This window comes from Malurus melanocephalus, unplaced genomic scaffold (assembly GCF_030028575.1).
Source record: "Malurus melanocephalus ecotype Western Australia unplaced genomic scaffold, MMel_1.1 scaffold_53, whole genome shotgun sequence".
Lineage (NCBI taxonomy): Eukaryota > Metazoa > Chordata > Aves > Passeriformes > Maluridae > Malurus > Malurus melanocephalus.
The window spans coordinates 1,412,231-1,428,169 of record NW_026623285.1 but is presented as its reverse complement, the minus strand read 5'-3'; the positions used below and the strand labels follow the sequence as shown (position 1 = coordinate 1,428,169).

The 15,939-nt window shown below is 36.0% G+C and overlaps 1 protein-coding gene across 1 annotated transcript in view; it reads left to right on the top strand.

The window, feature by feature from the left end:
* The window catches only part of SKAP2 (src kinase associated phosphoprotein 2), a 117,855-nt gene that overhangs the window by 72,014 nt on the left and 29,902 nt on the right, over positions 1–15,939 (top strand). The window contains exons 7-9 of the mRNA XM_057365488.1: positions 7,257–7,381; positions 8,287–8,350; positions 8,799–8,900. Coding sequence (XP_057221471.1) covers positions 7,257–7,381; positions 8,287–8,350; positions 8,799–8,900 — 291 coding nt within the window. The remainder of the gene's footprint in view (positions 1–7,256; positions 7,382–8,286; positions 8,351–8,798; positions 8,901–15,939) is intronic.

The window sequence follows — 15,939 nt, the reverse complement described above, 5'->3', positions numbered from 1 at the left end:
CTTGCTTATCAAGTCTGTGTTGCAATTTTTATTATCTGTGTTGAAAGTTAAGATACATGGAAATGCATTCCCTAGCACTCAGAAAGTTTTTGTCGTGTTAGGAATTGACTGTGCTATTCTGTAGGATCTCTTTTGTTTGTGAATCTATCGACAGTTTTTTTGACTATTGCATTTACAGCTTTTATAGGCTGCAGATTGTTTGGGGAAGGTCATCCTAAACATAACCTAATGATATGGGAGAGGCATATGGTTCATGGGAACTGTATTGAATCATAGAATCATTTAGATTGGAAAAGAYCTCTAAGAGACCTCATGGAGTGTAAGCATTAATGCAGCACTGCCAAGRCCACTACTAAACCCTGTCCTAAGTGCCACATTTGCATGTCTAGTAAATACCTACAGGGATAGTGACTCCACCACTTCCCTGAACAGCCTGTTCCAATACTTCAAAAACCTTTAGGTGAAAAAAAAATTCCTAATATCTAATCTAAATCTTCCCTGGCACAACTTAAGGMTGTTTCTTCTTGTCCTATCACTTGTTACTTGCAAGAAGAGACTGACCCCCACCTTGTTGCTGCCTACTTTCAGGTAGTTGTAGACAGCATGGCGTGATTGAACTCCRAACAGTAATTCATGGAGGAAGCAAACAAATCAGATGCATGAATTTCTGCCCTACCTCAACTGGATTGGTGCTTGTAGTGGAAAAATCTAGTTAAGCGTGGTGTAGTGACTTAATTTTGTAATATGGAATTATTAAGTCACTCCTGAACTTGCCTTTGAATAAAAAAAAGCTTTTTTTCTAGACTGGTCAGAGGTTCTTTATTCAGGCCTGTGATGCCATGGTATAAGGAAGTGCCTGTTCCRGTGCAGAAGCGACTCACTGTCATGGTGCAGAAACTGGACAGCAGCCATGGCAGACTAGTGTGCTGTTAGAAGTGAGCTGTCATCCTAATGGTTGCGAGCATATGTGCTGCAGTTTATCACRCTGTTCAGCTGCAGATTGTCAGCATGGATGAGGTGTGTGATGAGGCAATCCTGAGCAGGTCTGGCATTTACTCCCTGCAACTGTTTTCACTCCCACTGTTGTGGCCAGCCGTGGTACCTGCTTTAGTATACTGTTGTGCTGGGGGCCACCTTTTTCGGTGAYCCTTGATGCTGTACCTGGTAACTTGGACCGTGTAGAAATTCAATGTGTGTCCTTATCAGCTGTAGAACAGCATGGAAGTATGTGTTTGGGTGGCTTTGTGCAGAACACCTCAACCTGGTTTCAGAGTTATGAGGATTCCATATGTACTCAGTCCTGCTGCCTGTATCACCTTAAGTGGGTAGTGGGCTGCCTGTGTGTTGGGGGTTGTAATGCTGAATGGCAGCAGGGATTTCTAGGTCCATCTTGACTTGTTTCTGAATTRTGTCTGTTTTTCAAATCAGACACGTAGGTGAATAATCTATGAAAGMTATTTTGTGTCTGCTGTAAAGTGTGTTTTGTTGACCAAGGTTTGATTTGCATGCTTRAGTATCAGTGGGAATATAACTGAGTGGTAAACAGGAGGCTTTAGAATGCCTTTAAATTATTTGTATAGATTTATTGCTTCCAAARCACTTCTAATTCTTCTTTCTCCTTTTTGCTTGGGACAGCAAGAAGTGTGGAAGTGTATAAAGCTCGCAAACATGTAAGAAAGGGTTTCAGAATCATTTACTGCAAGCTGAATGATGAAAAATGTATCCAAAAGTATACAGTACTAGATAAAGCCTGTGAACTACAGTAAATGGCTGGATGTTTGTCTGTGTGTATGTGTTYACCTGCGAGACTGCAAACATCCTTTCAATGGTTGTACTGCCTGCAGGCTGGTGTATGTCTTGTTTCCTTGTTTTCTCTTCTATTTTCTCCTGCATTTGGTGCAGCATTGGGTAGTGAAACAATGTGATTAATTTATACCTGCAAYATAGACAGGTCTGAGTGAGTCATCTACATTTTTTCCCTTGATCACTGATAAATRGAGTAGGTGGAGAAACAAGGCTTAAAGTTTGAGCTAATCATGTCAGAAATAGGTATTGCGGGCAGCATGTGTGTAAATATGCCTGTGCTGTGGTATCGTTTGCCAGCACATGGCCCACAGCATTGCAGAGCACTGTGTTCAAATATCAGATCTGGGTGGGATTTTGAGAAGCTTGCCTGGGTATCCTTTCATAGTCTTTCCTTCCATAAATCTCTTATAGTCCTTTCTTTTATTTTCTTCCATGCAGTTGTACCCTGAGTTGAGTACCCTGGTTTTCTCTCATTTTTCTATATAATCTCTGGCTGTTCCTGTGTCCTCAGACACCGAGATGGTATGGATAACCTTTCAGACCTCAAAGTGCATGTGAAGAAGGAAAGTTAATTTGTTGCTTTATAAATGATTGAATTAATGGCTTCATTACTTCTTTCTCACTAGGCCACAATGTTATATGCCCTTCTGTCTCAGCAAACTGGAGAGATCAGCTAAATGTTTAGCAAGACAGTAATTGATAACATTATGGTAATTTTCCCCCTGCTAATGGGCACTAAAAATTTATTTTCATTTTTATAACTTGAAAATTATATCTGCCTGCCCGCCAGTAATATGATTTTAGAGTGGTATAATTCAGAGGCTTTTAGATAAGTCTAAGTTTATTTTTTGTTCTTTTCTGTAGTTTTAGCAAAACAGGACATGATAATTTTGTATTTCTCTGAAAAATATGATAATAATAAGGTAGTGATGACCAGACCAGTGGTGAACTACTTCTATTTGGGCAGAAAGGGGAATTTTGCATGTTCAACAGGACTGTGCTGTAGCAGGGTGATGACAGGCAAAGGCATCTATCTAATGTGTATTGGATCTTCTGCTATGAGACTGTTAAATTCAGACCTTGACAGTCACATCTGCTTGTAATAATGCATTATTAAAAAATTACTACTGGGTATAAGCAAACTGAATATAAACAATTCAGTGTGCTAAATCACTGCCTCCATTTCTTAATTATTTTACAATTTCAGTTTTTGAGAGGGCTAGGTTAAAGGAAAGATGAAGAAGAAGAAGAAAAAAAGGTTAATTAAATTTCAGATCTGCTGTCTAAAAGGGAAGAAGTTTTTTGCATGCCTTTGGAAAAGACTGTTCCAAAAGCTGGAAAAGAAATTACCATTTTGGAGTTACTTACACTGAACTATTTTTAGATAGCAGACAGCCTGCACATGGAAAAGTAAGTGAAAATACATTTAGCATGAAGCCATGTAAACTAAAATCTTACAGGCTCCTAATTTCAAGATGAAGAGAGTTAATTGTAAATTGTAATAGTATCTATAAATACTTTATCACTCCCTGAAATCTTTCTGTTTGCCTTTGTTCCTTATGTCTTTCTCTGTAACTTCTTGCCTTTCTACTATCCGAGTCCTCTGTTCTTCAGAGTGCACTAATTCTTCTTACATGTGCTAATAATATGAGCACATCGCCTTAGGCTTCAAATTTACAACCCAGTAATTTCAAGATCTCATTGAAGGTTTACCCTTCTTTGTTTTAAATGTTCCCATGGACTTAGTTACGCAAGGTTACTTCAAAATGCTTTTYCTCTGCTTCCCTTGAGACTCTCTTTACCCAATATAATATTGGCTCTGTTTCTGTTGTTAACAACATTTAACTGTTTTTAGGATGAATGAATTTTATATGTAAGAGAAATGTTTAAAGGCTTTCAAGTTGTATTCAGATCTGAAGTTCCTCTATTTTAAATATAGCCCCTCTCATATTTATTTCTCTCAAGTATCTGTGTGCTAGCTTTGATTTTTWAAAAAAATATGTTGTGCCTGACTCTCCTCTCTGCTGTACTACTTTTTTGTTATTATAAATTCCTGTTGCAAAATGATATGCACAGGCACAGATTTATTTTTCTGTTGTGTGCCTGACATGGGACGAAGGGGAGGGAGGAGGGTGAGCGGATGAGTGCAAAGAACAACTTATGTTGAAATGAGATTTGGCTTCATTGTGGAACAACTTCGCTTGATGATGTTCACAATCGTTTTTGCTTTTACAAGACTGATATCACACTTTTTGCATTTCTGTTTTATGTTTTTCTGGGACAATTTAAGGTTTTCCTGTTGTTGAATTGAAAAGCTCTATCTTGAGAAAATAATAGACAGCAAAAATGTTATTGTTCTTCAGAGAAGTGTGTTCTGTCAGCATATGTCTCCCTCGTTTCTCCTAAATATGCTGTTGTATTTCTGCCTTAGCAAAACTCTGGCTCCGATTTTGGGGTTCAAAATGAAAGTTCTATCTCTGTAATGTAAATGTGTTTCTTGAAGCTACTGTTGAGACTCCTGCCATAAGAACAAACAATATCCATTTTTAAGTCTCCATGTAAAATCTTTAAGTCTTAAGATTTTTAAATATTGGAAACTGCTTAATTCTTTCTAAAGCACAGTCTCCCAAAAATATTTCTGATATAAACAATTTAACTCTGGATGTGAAAGTTCGCAGGAGTTGCTGTGGCACCGGCTTCACAGGGCATCTTGAAACCAAAAGTTTGTCCCCATTTAGCTGTAAGCCTGTGCTGATAAGTGAAATGGAGGTGATTGTGGAGTCTGATGATCCCAGGACAGCTCTGCCTTTGAGCCTGCATCTACTGTGCCTGGCCAAGCAGCTGCTGTGGGTCATGGTTTGGCCGTGGTTGGCCTCCAGTCCTAACTGGAAAGGTGTATTCTGCAGGAGCAAACAGGATTTGTAGACTTCCATTGTTTGTCACCATCAGAGCAGGCAGCTGAGCTGGACCTGTGTTCTGCCATTCGGTATTTGTGGAGCCRTTTTTAGGTCTTGTCTCTGGCTTGCTGCCACAGGGAATGTGAATGTGTACTGAGTCTTTCTCTCAGCTTTTRTAGGTTTGAGTCAGGGCTGTGAAGTATCTCATTGTCTTAGAATTTCCTCACTTTCAACATTTTAGGTATATGCATGACGCCACACTGTACTTTAATCAGAGATTACTGCTAAGACAATTGGAAGTAAAAGTAACAATGCTAAATCTAGTCTATTGCTATAATGGTCATTGGAAAAATATAATAGCAAAGGATATATATATATATATATATATATATATATGTGTGTGTGTGTATCTTTGTGTGTATATATATATATATGTATATATATATATATATTTGGTGGTGCATACAGGTAATTTTCATTAGCTCTAAAATATTGTGTTCAAGGAGATAAGATAAAAACCATATAAACAGCAAAACAATCAAATGGGATATGGATGCATGCACCATCCTTTTCCAAAATACAGCATCTTTGTGGTTTAACTGCAATGCTCTTTGAAAGAATGAGTACCRGTGCAGAGATCACTGGAGATTAGCTCTGTAAAAGTGTATTACCATAAAAGGGATCATCCRTGTCACAGAGAAGCAGTCTCAGAAATAATCCAAGAGAGTAAATTTGAATACTTGCCTCATTTTTATCTTGACAAAATGTTTTTACCTTTTGAACCTCGTGTTTGTTTATTCTGCCTGCATGCTCCTATCTTCTAGGGTTTTGATAAACCTCCAGCATGGGAGAGTGAGAAATTGATGTGTTTCACTTCATCTTCTCCCTGAGGTCACTGGTGAGGGAACAAAAACATTCCTAGGCAGAAATGAAWATTTCATTAAAAGGGACCTAGTTAACCTATTGCAAATTATTATTTCTAATATCTGCCTTGGTGTGAATTTTGCATGTGTGTGCTGTTTGAAACAGGGGTGGAAGATTGAGCAAATATGAAATATTAGTACGGTATTATTAGTACTTACTTAAGACAGAATAAAACTTACTGTGGGGAAGGGACTAGAAGTGAAAATAGAATAGTGCCCTGTATTTTCTCATATAATTGTGTTATTTGGTATTTACTTGYCCTGGGTGAGAGTTCATAAAAAGGTGGAAGGACAGAGAATATATGTATATGTGCATGTAAGATTACTAGCAAGAGTGTTTGACTGGTGACTGCCCTTATRTGCATTTATGTTCACATTGCTGTGTTAGCCAATTTTTGCCCTCTCAGGAGTGGAAACAGATTTTCTTTCCTATAAAGATTCTAGAAATATGACAAAAATTTGTTGAAAACTATAGTTTTCCTGTTTTATCTACTGTAGAAGTTTTGTCCTTTTGTTGACAAGCATAAGCAATCAATGCTTAATTTGCACCTAAGTTAGATTCAGCATTACTTAAAGTAGTTTTGCTGCTGTGCCTGGTGCTTATTGTTAATTAATCCTTTTCTGTAAAAAAAACCCCACGCTAAATGGCTTTTTTTTTTTTTTAAATATGCAACTGCACTTTGTTTGCCTGTGCAAAATGTGAGTCATGATGCCTATCTTCAGTTGAATGCTGCACTGTGATCTGTAAAAATTGCAAAACATAATTGCTTTTACATTTTTGGTTTGCTTTTAATATTCACCAAAATATGCCAGAGCACATAAAATCTGATKCAGAGTTTGGTCCGAAGGGCTCAAAAGGAGTGCACAGGTGCCGCTTGCCCAACATGCAGTGTATTTAAAGTCAGATCTGTTGTAAGTGATACTTTTAAAAACCAGAACCTTTGAAAAGTAAAATTGTCTTTACAGCAACCACATGGCTGTACATAATAAACTGTGGTAGGGCTCAGTACTTTTATTAGCTAATTAAACATTTGCTGTTTTGAGAGAAATGCTTTTGGAATGARCACAGACGCACAGACCTGAATCTATAACAAAATTCATTCTGTATTTTTGCCATGTGGAAAGRAGGCACATCTGGGAGTGAGTGGGCGAATGTGAAAAGCAGCTTTTCCAATTGCTTAAAAAGGAGCTTGAAGTTTATTTTTTGAGTGAAGTGGTTRGTTTAGGAGGGAGCTCAGCAAGTTCTGAGCTAGACAGGTTTTCCCATTGGTTTACTGAACCTGAAAGAGACACTGATTTATAGGAAACGTGTCTTGCAAGTTCCAGTTCTTGGCTTTCCCTAGATACAAGTGTCATAACATGCACTTCTTACTAAATAAGACCACCATCTGCAAACATCCCCCTGTGGAATTCCTTAGGCATCCTACAGAAAAATGTGCTTTTGGGTACATCTTCCCTTAAAATAAAGCTTTATCTCYAGAAGCATCACTTAATCATTTTACTAAAAACCTCCCTGTTCTTTGCAAAATTCATGAAATAGAAAACAAAATTTGAATAAGCGATAACCTGCTGAGCCACTTACGTTCAGTGTTGTAAATGAAGCTCTAACTTTGTTTTTTATCTCCAACAGACAAACAACAGAAAGGTGAATTTGCCTTAGAGGGCTACACCATCAGAATGAATAATAACCTTCGGAAGGATGCAAAGAAAGATTGCTGTTTTGAAATCTCTGCTCCAGATAAGCGCATTTATCAGGTTGGACTTTTTTATGTTGACTTGAAATTTAATTGATAAAGCTGTTACAATTCCAGTTACTGAATTAACATTTCAGTGAAACAACTGTCACTGACATCTTAATGAAAAAAGGAAATCCATGCTTGCTTATATTGTGTATTCATATATTAACGAAAAAAATCTGATTAAAAGTATGTATGTACGTGTTCAAATATTATCTTTTTGGTCAAGAGCAAGGAAATCTATCATCTTTATCTATTGGTCATTTCAATATTAGCATTTTAATATCTATTGTATAGTGTGTCTGTGTGATTTCTTGGATGAATTAAATAGTAAAAGAAAGTTAAAATATGTATCAGTGTTAAATACATATTGTATTGGTCATGGCTTTTCAAGGAAAACCTACGAAAAGGCACATATCAGCTGTGCAATTCAGAGATCTATCAGCTAGACATCAATATGGAATGTAAGTTTAATAAGTTTTAAATATCTGAGATTGCAGTTGAAAGCCAGTTAATTAAGCTGTCAGGTAGTGTGTTGGAGTCTGACAAGAACATTTTTAAGAAAACTGTACCCAGCAGTCTAAAGAAATTCATGGGTGTCTTCTAATTGTCAAGGGCAAATTTTGTTCATCAGTTCTGGCTTTGACATTGATGAAGAGAAGCAGCTTTTTTCTGCACAGCTGCCAGCTGCTGATCAGAGTTTCAAATCCATCATCCTCTCCTTCAATTACGTAAATTTGTCAAAATTAGCTGTACATTATAAGAAGCATCCTTGCAAGAAAAGTACCAGAAGACATGAAAAGAATTACTAATGGTTTCTTGAGGAAGTGACGAGAATGTTACAGTCGCTCTTTTTTATTGTTAATGAAATTGTAGTTGTGTTTTTGTCATTACTGCTAATAGTTATTAATAAACATTTAATAGTTTGCAGCTGCCACTCCCAAAGAAGCAGAGGAATGGGTACAGCAAGTCAAATTYGTAATTCAAGGTAAGCCAGCCAGCWGAGCAGTCACCTTTATTGCCAGTACTACTTAGTGACAGTAGTTCTGTCCATTAACTTATCTGTCATGTTAGTACATGTAGTATTCCCACATGTCCAAGTTTTGAGTAGAAAGTCCTTGTTCTCAATTGAAAGTCCTAGTTTTCATTTGTGTTCTAGTTTTTATAAGACTTTCCTTTTTTTTCAAGATTTTTGTCTTTCCTTTTTTTTCAAGATTTTTGTCTTTCTTCCAGAATACTATTTAGCTTGCAAGCTCTCCCTTATACAAGCTTCTTCATATAAACTCTTTCTTTCCTCTTGAACAGAGGGAAAAAAAAAAAGGCAGAATGTACTGGAAGGAACAAGTTATAGAAAAATTTTGTTTTCATTTTGCATGATTTCTGCTTAGGTATTTTTTTTCTATTAAATGTTAACTTTCTGAACCACTGTTCCATAGATACAGGATCTAATATTATTCCTGAGGAGGAAGAGGAATATGATGATGTTGGACAAGTGAACAGTGAACCGACAGATGATAGCATTTATGAAGAAGTTAAAGGTACTGTTGAATTCTTTCTTACTTTGTGACTTGTGATAATTTTGTCTTCTCTGTTTCTAGTTTGATAACTCTGAGTGGCTTAAAGCAAGTGAGTAAAGTAACACAACAAATAAGATACTTTTAGACTTCAGATTTTGCAATGACATTGAAAAAAAGAATGTCTTCAGTTCTGAGCGAGAACAGTTCAGTTTTCTTTAGCAGGGGCATCAAAATAGCTCAGAATRTGTAGAAGTGAACTCAAGGGACTTTTGGCTCATTAACATTTTCTAGTATGCGATTTCTTTTAATTAAAAAATTGAAAAGCCTTTGAAAAAGGCAAGCTTGCTTTGAAAAGCAAGCTTTTTCCAGCAGCTTGCCCATTTTTTTTTTTTCTTTATTCATTTTGGTGTTGCTGTTAAGCAAAAGTTCTCTACCATTCCAAATGTTAYCAGCTTCTGCCTAATATATGGTATTAAAATCCTGCAAGTAAACAGTATATTTGTTTGAAAGGACTCTGGAAATGAACTGCAAAGAAAGCGATGTGAGTATTGACGCTGTTCTGTTTCATGTTTTCCAGGATGGCTGTGATTATACATAAACTTTTTACTGTGGACTTTCCAGAGAGGTCRAATAATTATGGCTCTAAATGTGCARCTGTATCTGTCAGATGGCAAAACAAAAGAAAAAGAGCTTGGCAAAAGTTCTTGCTTATAGATATTCAAGTACTAGGAGAAAGGCGGCTGATTGTTATTAAATTTTAGGAAGCTCTCAAAAAAAATTCAGTTATCATTAGTTGAATGATACTTTAAAGTGATATGACAATTAATAATTACTTTGCATGAAATAGAGTTCGGTACCCCTTGCTGTTTGGAGCAATGCAATTATCAGCAATAATTTGAGAAGAAAAATTAGTTGTGTCATGTGACACTAACTTTCTGCATCTATTAGGTAAAAAAGAACATTTGGAGAGAGGAAATACGTTGGAGAAAATAACATTTTACACTTTGTCTTGGTTTTCAATTTAAGGCCATTTCAGTGAATAAATGGATAAAAAACAAACATTTTGTGAAAATGAATRCCATAAAATTATAAGATATAAATTATAGATCTTTAAGAGCTGGATTTTCTTCATTGTTCCGTATATTTGAATTGTACTTAGACTGCTTCAACACAGAATGCCTGTTCTGCTGAAATGAATGCAGTGTATCATGCATGCTAAAAAATTCTCTGCAGTGAATATAAAAATATACATTACAGGGCTTAATCTTATAGCTACAAGATACATCCAAACCTTATTACGGTGCTTTTTGGATGCTGAGGTTCTTACAGAAAGTGGTCTGGTATGCTTGCTTATGCTTTTGTTAAAGAAGCTCTATATATATCCTGGGATAAATTTTTTGAGCTTTACTACTGTTACCTGTTCATTTGACTGTCAAATCTGGAGCAGTAATACATAAAACATTGTGAGAAGGACATTGGTTTAATATAGACTTTGAGTTCTTTGCTTTGAGCTCTGTCTTCAGAGAATTGCTGACTTGGTGTGATTCTGCAGGAATTTAGAGTATTTTCATTTACATCCCATTTTTATGTCAGCTTTCCAGGAGCTGTTATCTCCTAATGTGGGTAATAAACCTGAAATGTAACAACATCACAAAGAAATCTAGTTTCAGTTTTTAGTAAAATTAATTTATTTCCCTTTGATCTTGGAGTGTGCATACTTTTCATGTTATCAAGTAGGAATTATCTTCCTTTATCTTATGCTTTTTCCATCTCATCTATTTGAATCACCAACTTTTCAGGAAAGACCATTTTACCTTTTTCAGGGGAGTGCTTAGTTTTGATTGTGAGGTGTTGATCTAACTAAGTAAAGATGAAGCACAAGTTTGCAATTTAGGTGATTATTTAGTCTTTTTATCTTCCATAGRTGTGCTGAATGGAATTACAGACTTATGACTCTGATGCTTTATAGAGTCCTTCTCTTCTTAATCCATATCATTTTGAAGAGTGTTAGATGAAATGCTAGTTGACAAACCTCACAGGAGTAGGCTGTGTTTGTTTCTTGTATTGCTGTTCATCTAAACTTGGTGGTAAAAGAAAYTCCAGTTTGGTCTCATCTCCTTTAATTAGGCCTGAAGGGTTGCATTTAATTACAGTTGGCTGTCCTTTCTATTTTCCCAGGTAAGTGAATTACTCTTTCTTCCTTTCATGGTTAAAGGGTGGAGCATCATTATCCCTGCTGTTACCTGGTCTCATAATAAAGAACAAATAAGAAATTTGGAACGCTTGTTAAGAGAACAGAAAAAAATTRTTTGTACAGCTGCAAAGCTATACTAAGGTCTGGAATGCAGAAGGCAAATGTACTAGATCCTTGTGAAGAAGGAGAAGAAATKAATCTTTACTTTGTTTTTATCCTCAAAGCATATTCATGTCAGAGGATTCTAATCCTCTGTTTTCACAGATCCACTAGCTTTGTAAATATTGAATTTAAAGTGCACAGCTCATTGTACCCTGTTATGATTTATTTGGTTATAATTTGCATTTTCTCAAGTAAGTAAAATTTTACATTTCTGTGGTTTTTCATACCAGCATTTCAGAAGTAAATTAAGCCAGTTCAGTTGATGATATTTGGTTTTTCAATTAAGAAAAGGATAGGGACATTTTTTGCACAGTTTTGAAAATAGGGAARTTCTGAGAACTGTTGCAGTAATCAGGACTGATGATGTATTCTCTAGCTATCTCATTGCTTAGCTATTTTTTTTTCTCCTGCTTGTGACAGCAGACTCAATGTAGATGAGTTTTCCAGCAGAAGCTGGATAGGTTTAAACCAGTATCCAGAATGGGAACAGTCTATTAGCCTAAAGCACAGATTTCAGTGGTATACACTTTGTGCTGTCTGCTGGCAGGTTGATAGTTGGGAGCGGTACAAAGAGATGTGGGAAATTTAATCTTTTGATCTGTTAAGTCACTTTCTTCTTTAATAGCATATACAAATTCCTATTTACCATGGAAGGATAATTTTCTTGATTCTCAGTATTAGTCAGTGTTCTACTGCGGTTATTCAGGTCAAGTCAAAAACATCAGAACTTTCAAAAAATTCCCAASTTGTAAAACTTCCCTTGGATGATTYTTCAGGAAAAGGAATCTTTATACTGCCTTCAGCAAAGTAGGCTTTAATATTTTTGGTTTTTAATAAAATAATGGAGGAAAACTTGGCTAAGCAAAATTAAACGTATTTTTGGTAAAGGACCATTTTTCTTAATTAGCTATTTTTTTTCTGCTTTAGTACACGATACATAATTTTGCAGTCCACAGCTGAATATTGTAAGCTGTAGCATAAAAACAGTTTCTGAAACTGTAGTGTTAAATAACTCTGTGTTCTGGGTAGAGCCACATSGATGCATACAGTTTTTAGCTTAGTGGTGTTTTAAACAATGGAGTTGTCCTTGTCATAAAAGAGAACATGTGCCAGTTTTAAAGTTGTTCCCATCTGTTACAGGCCTTGAAGACAGAATGTTTTTATTAATTTGAGGYTTCAGTGACATAATTTTAAGTGCCTTCAGTAGTGTCTTCTGTGGTTTCACATCTGTGCAGAGCACATACCCAAACTGCAGTGTTGATTACTGCCTGCTACCTTAATCCTTTCTTCAACTTCAATTCAATTTGTGTCCTGCCCACCACACTCTGGCACAACAGGAGAAAAGAGGTATTAATCTAAGCTAACATACTTACCTTAATTTTCAATTTGGTGTTGGCTTTTTTCTTCTGTTCTCTTTCTCCTCACAAACTTGCATTGTAGCAATACTTTCCATGGTATACAATACTGTTTCTATTAAAATGATTCTAAAGGTAAGTTTTGATTCTTATTTTGGTTGTGCTTATTCAGTGCATGATGGTAAAACCTGCCCTTACAYAAGAACACATAAGGTTGAAAATCCTGAAGCAATGTAATGGGACACAAGACTGGCACTGTGGCTTTAGGTATTCCTTCTTAGCCTGTCCACAACACGGAGAACTTTCAGTTGAGAAAGGGTAAGGATAGTGAAATTCAGTGCTGTGGTGATCTTCAGCCAATACAACTTACATTAATTCTAAGTTTTCTATAAAATAAATTTTATCATTGATTCAAGCTCTGATTGGGCAATGGATGATGGGAATGGAAACCTGGCTTTTGTCTTTTGATTCCTGCTATCTATCCTCTGCCAAACAGTTTAGTCAAGCCCAGGCTTGTGGGCAATAATTCTGTTTTGCAGTGTAGCTGGAAGCTTAGGTAGGGAAACTCTGTAAGTAAGGCAAAGCCCAGGGAAAGGCAAGAAATGTCCTAACTTCCATGCAATAAGAAGTGTGCTATGTAAAGAAACACTTTAATTCRTTATTTATTTTAAACAAAGCATTTTAAATAGTTAAAAATTATATTAATGTTGCTTCAGAACATTTCTGACATTGAATATGAAGGTAGGGAATGACCATCCTGTGTCTTTCTTATTGTTGTCTCTTTAAGCAGCTTTGATGCTTAATTTTTTCCGACAGTAAACTGCTGCAGTTAGGCAGCATAATTTAATACCATCCTCATCCTCTCTTCTAGCTGGACTGCTAGAGTTTTGAGGAAGCATGTTTCATCATGTACCATTTTCATGAGTGTAAAGGGGGAGGAAATGAACATGATTTCTGATTTACCTCTTCTTGGGAAGAAGGAAGTAATAATTATGTAGTGGAGGTTGAATGTAAGTTTAATCTGTCAGTCATTGAACACTCATGGCAAATATTTGTTTTCTCAAGATGTAGTGTCAAATATATTGACTTTTTGACACTAGAAGTGAAGATTTCACAGCATTGTGTTAATGAAAATTCTTTTTCAGGACACCTTTGCTTCTTTTAGAGTTTCCAGTACAGCGCCATCAGGGTATGTGGGTCAAAACCCAGCGTTTCATGCCGAGCACAATCTCAGTTGTGCATTACAGCTGTATAATCAGTTCCTAAACCCAGTAAGCTTAAAGAAACAAACTGTTAATTGGTCATTGCAAACCAGAAGAGTGGGTTTAGGTCTGCAGAGACACAGGTGATTATGGAGTCTGAGATGTTACCTGTGATCGTTGCTGTTAAGTCATTGTATTATGTATCTTAGCATATGGTCCAAATTCCTCCCAGTGTTTATTGCTTGCCGTCAGTAGTTAGGAAATTCTTTACTTCTTTCCAGAAGTAGTATATAATGSTGATGTGCTATATATTTTCTTTTCCACAGAAAGAATTCTAAGTGCTTTTAATTAGTAAGATAAKTTTTCAAAATAATTTCTGAAAGTTTTTTGAATAATTTTCATGAAAACATTTTTGAGATTCAAGAACACAGCAATAGAATTTTTTTTTTGTGCATTGTATATATGGAGTGTTTTTGCACATTGTATATATGCAGTATTTTTGCACATACTGTCTTGCTAATAGTGGAGTACCAGAATAAGGACAAGGGGGTGCTACAGGGCTTAGTCAGTTTGTTGTAATTCACAASTAATTAAAGTAATACAAGTAATACAAAAGCAGTGAAAAGCAGATGTGAGCTACCTTATAGTGTCAGAGAGTAATAAAGAAAGAATTTTTTTTTAGGTCCAAGAAGTGTCAGCCATGGAAATCTCTTTTAAGTGGATATCGTTGAATCCCTGGATATTGTTGAAATTGAGCCCTGTCTGAATTCTGTCACTCTGGATTTTGAGGCAGTACTCTGGGATTTATAAATACCCTGAAATTGTCCTTCAGCTAATACTAARGGCTCACGAGATGTGAGTTATGAATCCAGATAAATATTTAAAGACATTGCATCCACAAGGTGGTTAGGAACTTGATACCTGGACCTCAGCTTTTGTTTGCCACAAGAGCTTGGGCATTATCTTCAATTACTGTAATCCTACATCTAAAGTGGGAGCCCTTTTTTCTCTTGATGTTGGGTGTCAGTGACAGAAGAGGAGGTAAGACAATCTGGTGTAGCTGTAAAGAATGACATGTCCATTGAGTGGGAAGTGGCAGGTCTTTGTAAGGAAAAATAAGGTTCACAGGCTCTTCTGCATTTCTTTTGAAGTGAATATAAAGTGGCTGTCTGTGAACAACAGGTGGCCCATAGCTGTCAGAAAGCCTACTGTCCGTGGTGCAATTCAACCCATTCCCTCATCTCACACACACGTTTGCAAACGTGCAAGTGAGGAGGCCAGTAAAAGTGGAATAATAACTGAGTATTCATATTTAGTCTGATTTGCATGTGAGAGGTATATTGACTGACTGGACTCGGAGTGAGTTTCTCTATTGAGAAATACTTTTAGAAAAGTGTTYTTTATTTAGTGATATACCTCTGCTGCAGAAAATTTGGTCAGTTATGAGATTCAGAGCAGACAATTACAGTATCTACAGTAAATGGAAAGTGTGTGCTATTAGGTATAGGAATTTATTCTCCCMTCTTTGAACTGCATGATAGACTTCATAGTTTTCAGGTATTTCAGCCTTCATAGATTTCAGAGTTTACAAGTGGTGAAAATAGAAGTGTTCTTCCTGATGTTGTGGTCAACTGTTAGAAGAAATTGAAAGAGTTCATGTTGGAAAGGCTGTGTTTATCAAAGTTTCAGGTYAGCAAATGCTGAATTTTATTTCTGTATTTCAAACATTGAAAGAAAAGTACCCTAAAATCCAATCAGACCAAAACAATCAAATGAAAACAAAATTAACAAAAAATKCACCACTGAATAAACTAGGGTTTATTGTGTAGTGACATTTTAAAACTTGCTTAAAATTAGAAGGCATATCTAAAAGGAAGTATTTTTAATCATACTCTTCTATGTTTAAAGAACTCCTTCAAAAACTAATTAGCACACAAGTTACTGAAATGAATTTACTTACTGAAAGAAGATATTTTATTGCRAGGACTGGTCAGTAATTTTTATACTATTTTCTTTCTACCTGTGTTAAACAAAGTTTGACTCTATTGATTTGTACAACCAATCTGATGTGAACAGTATRTGACAGAAACTGTTTGCTATTAAGGATAGAATCCTGTCTCAGAAAAACTTGTCATCCTGGCAAGAAA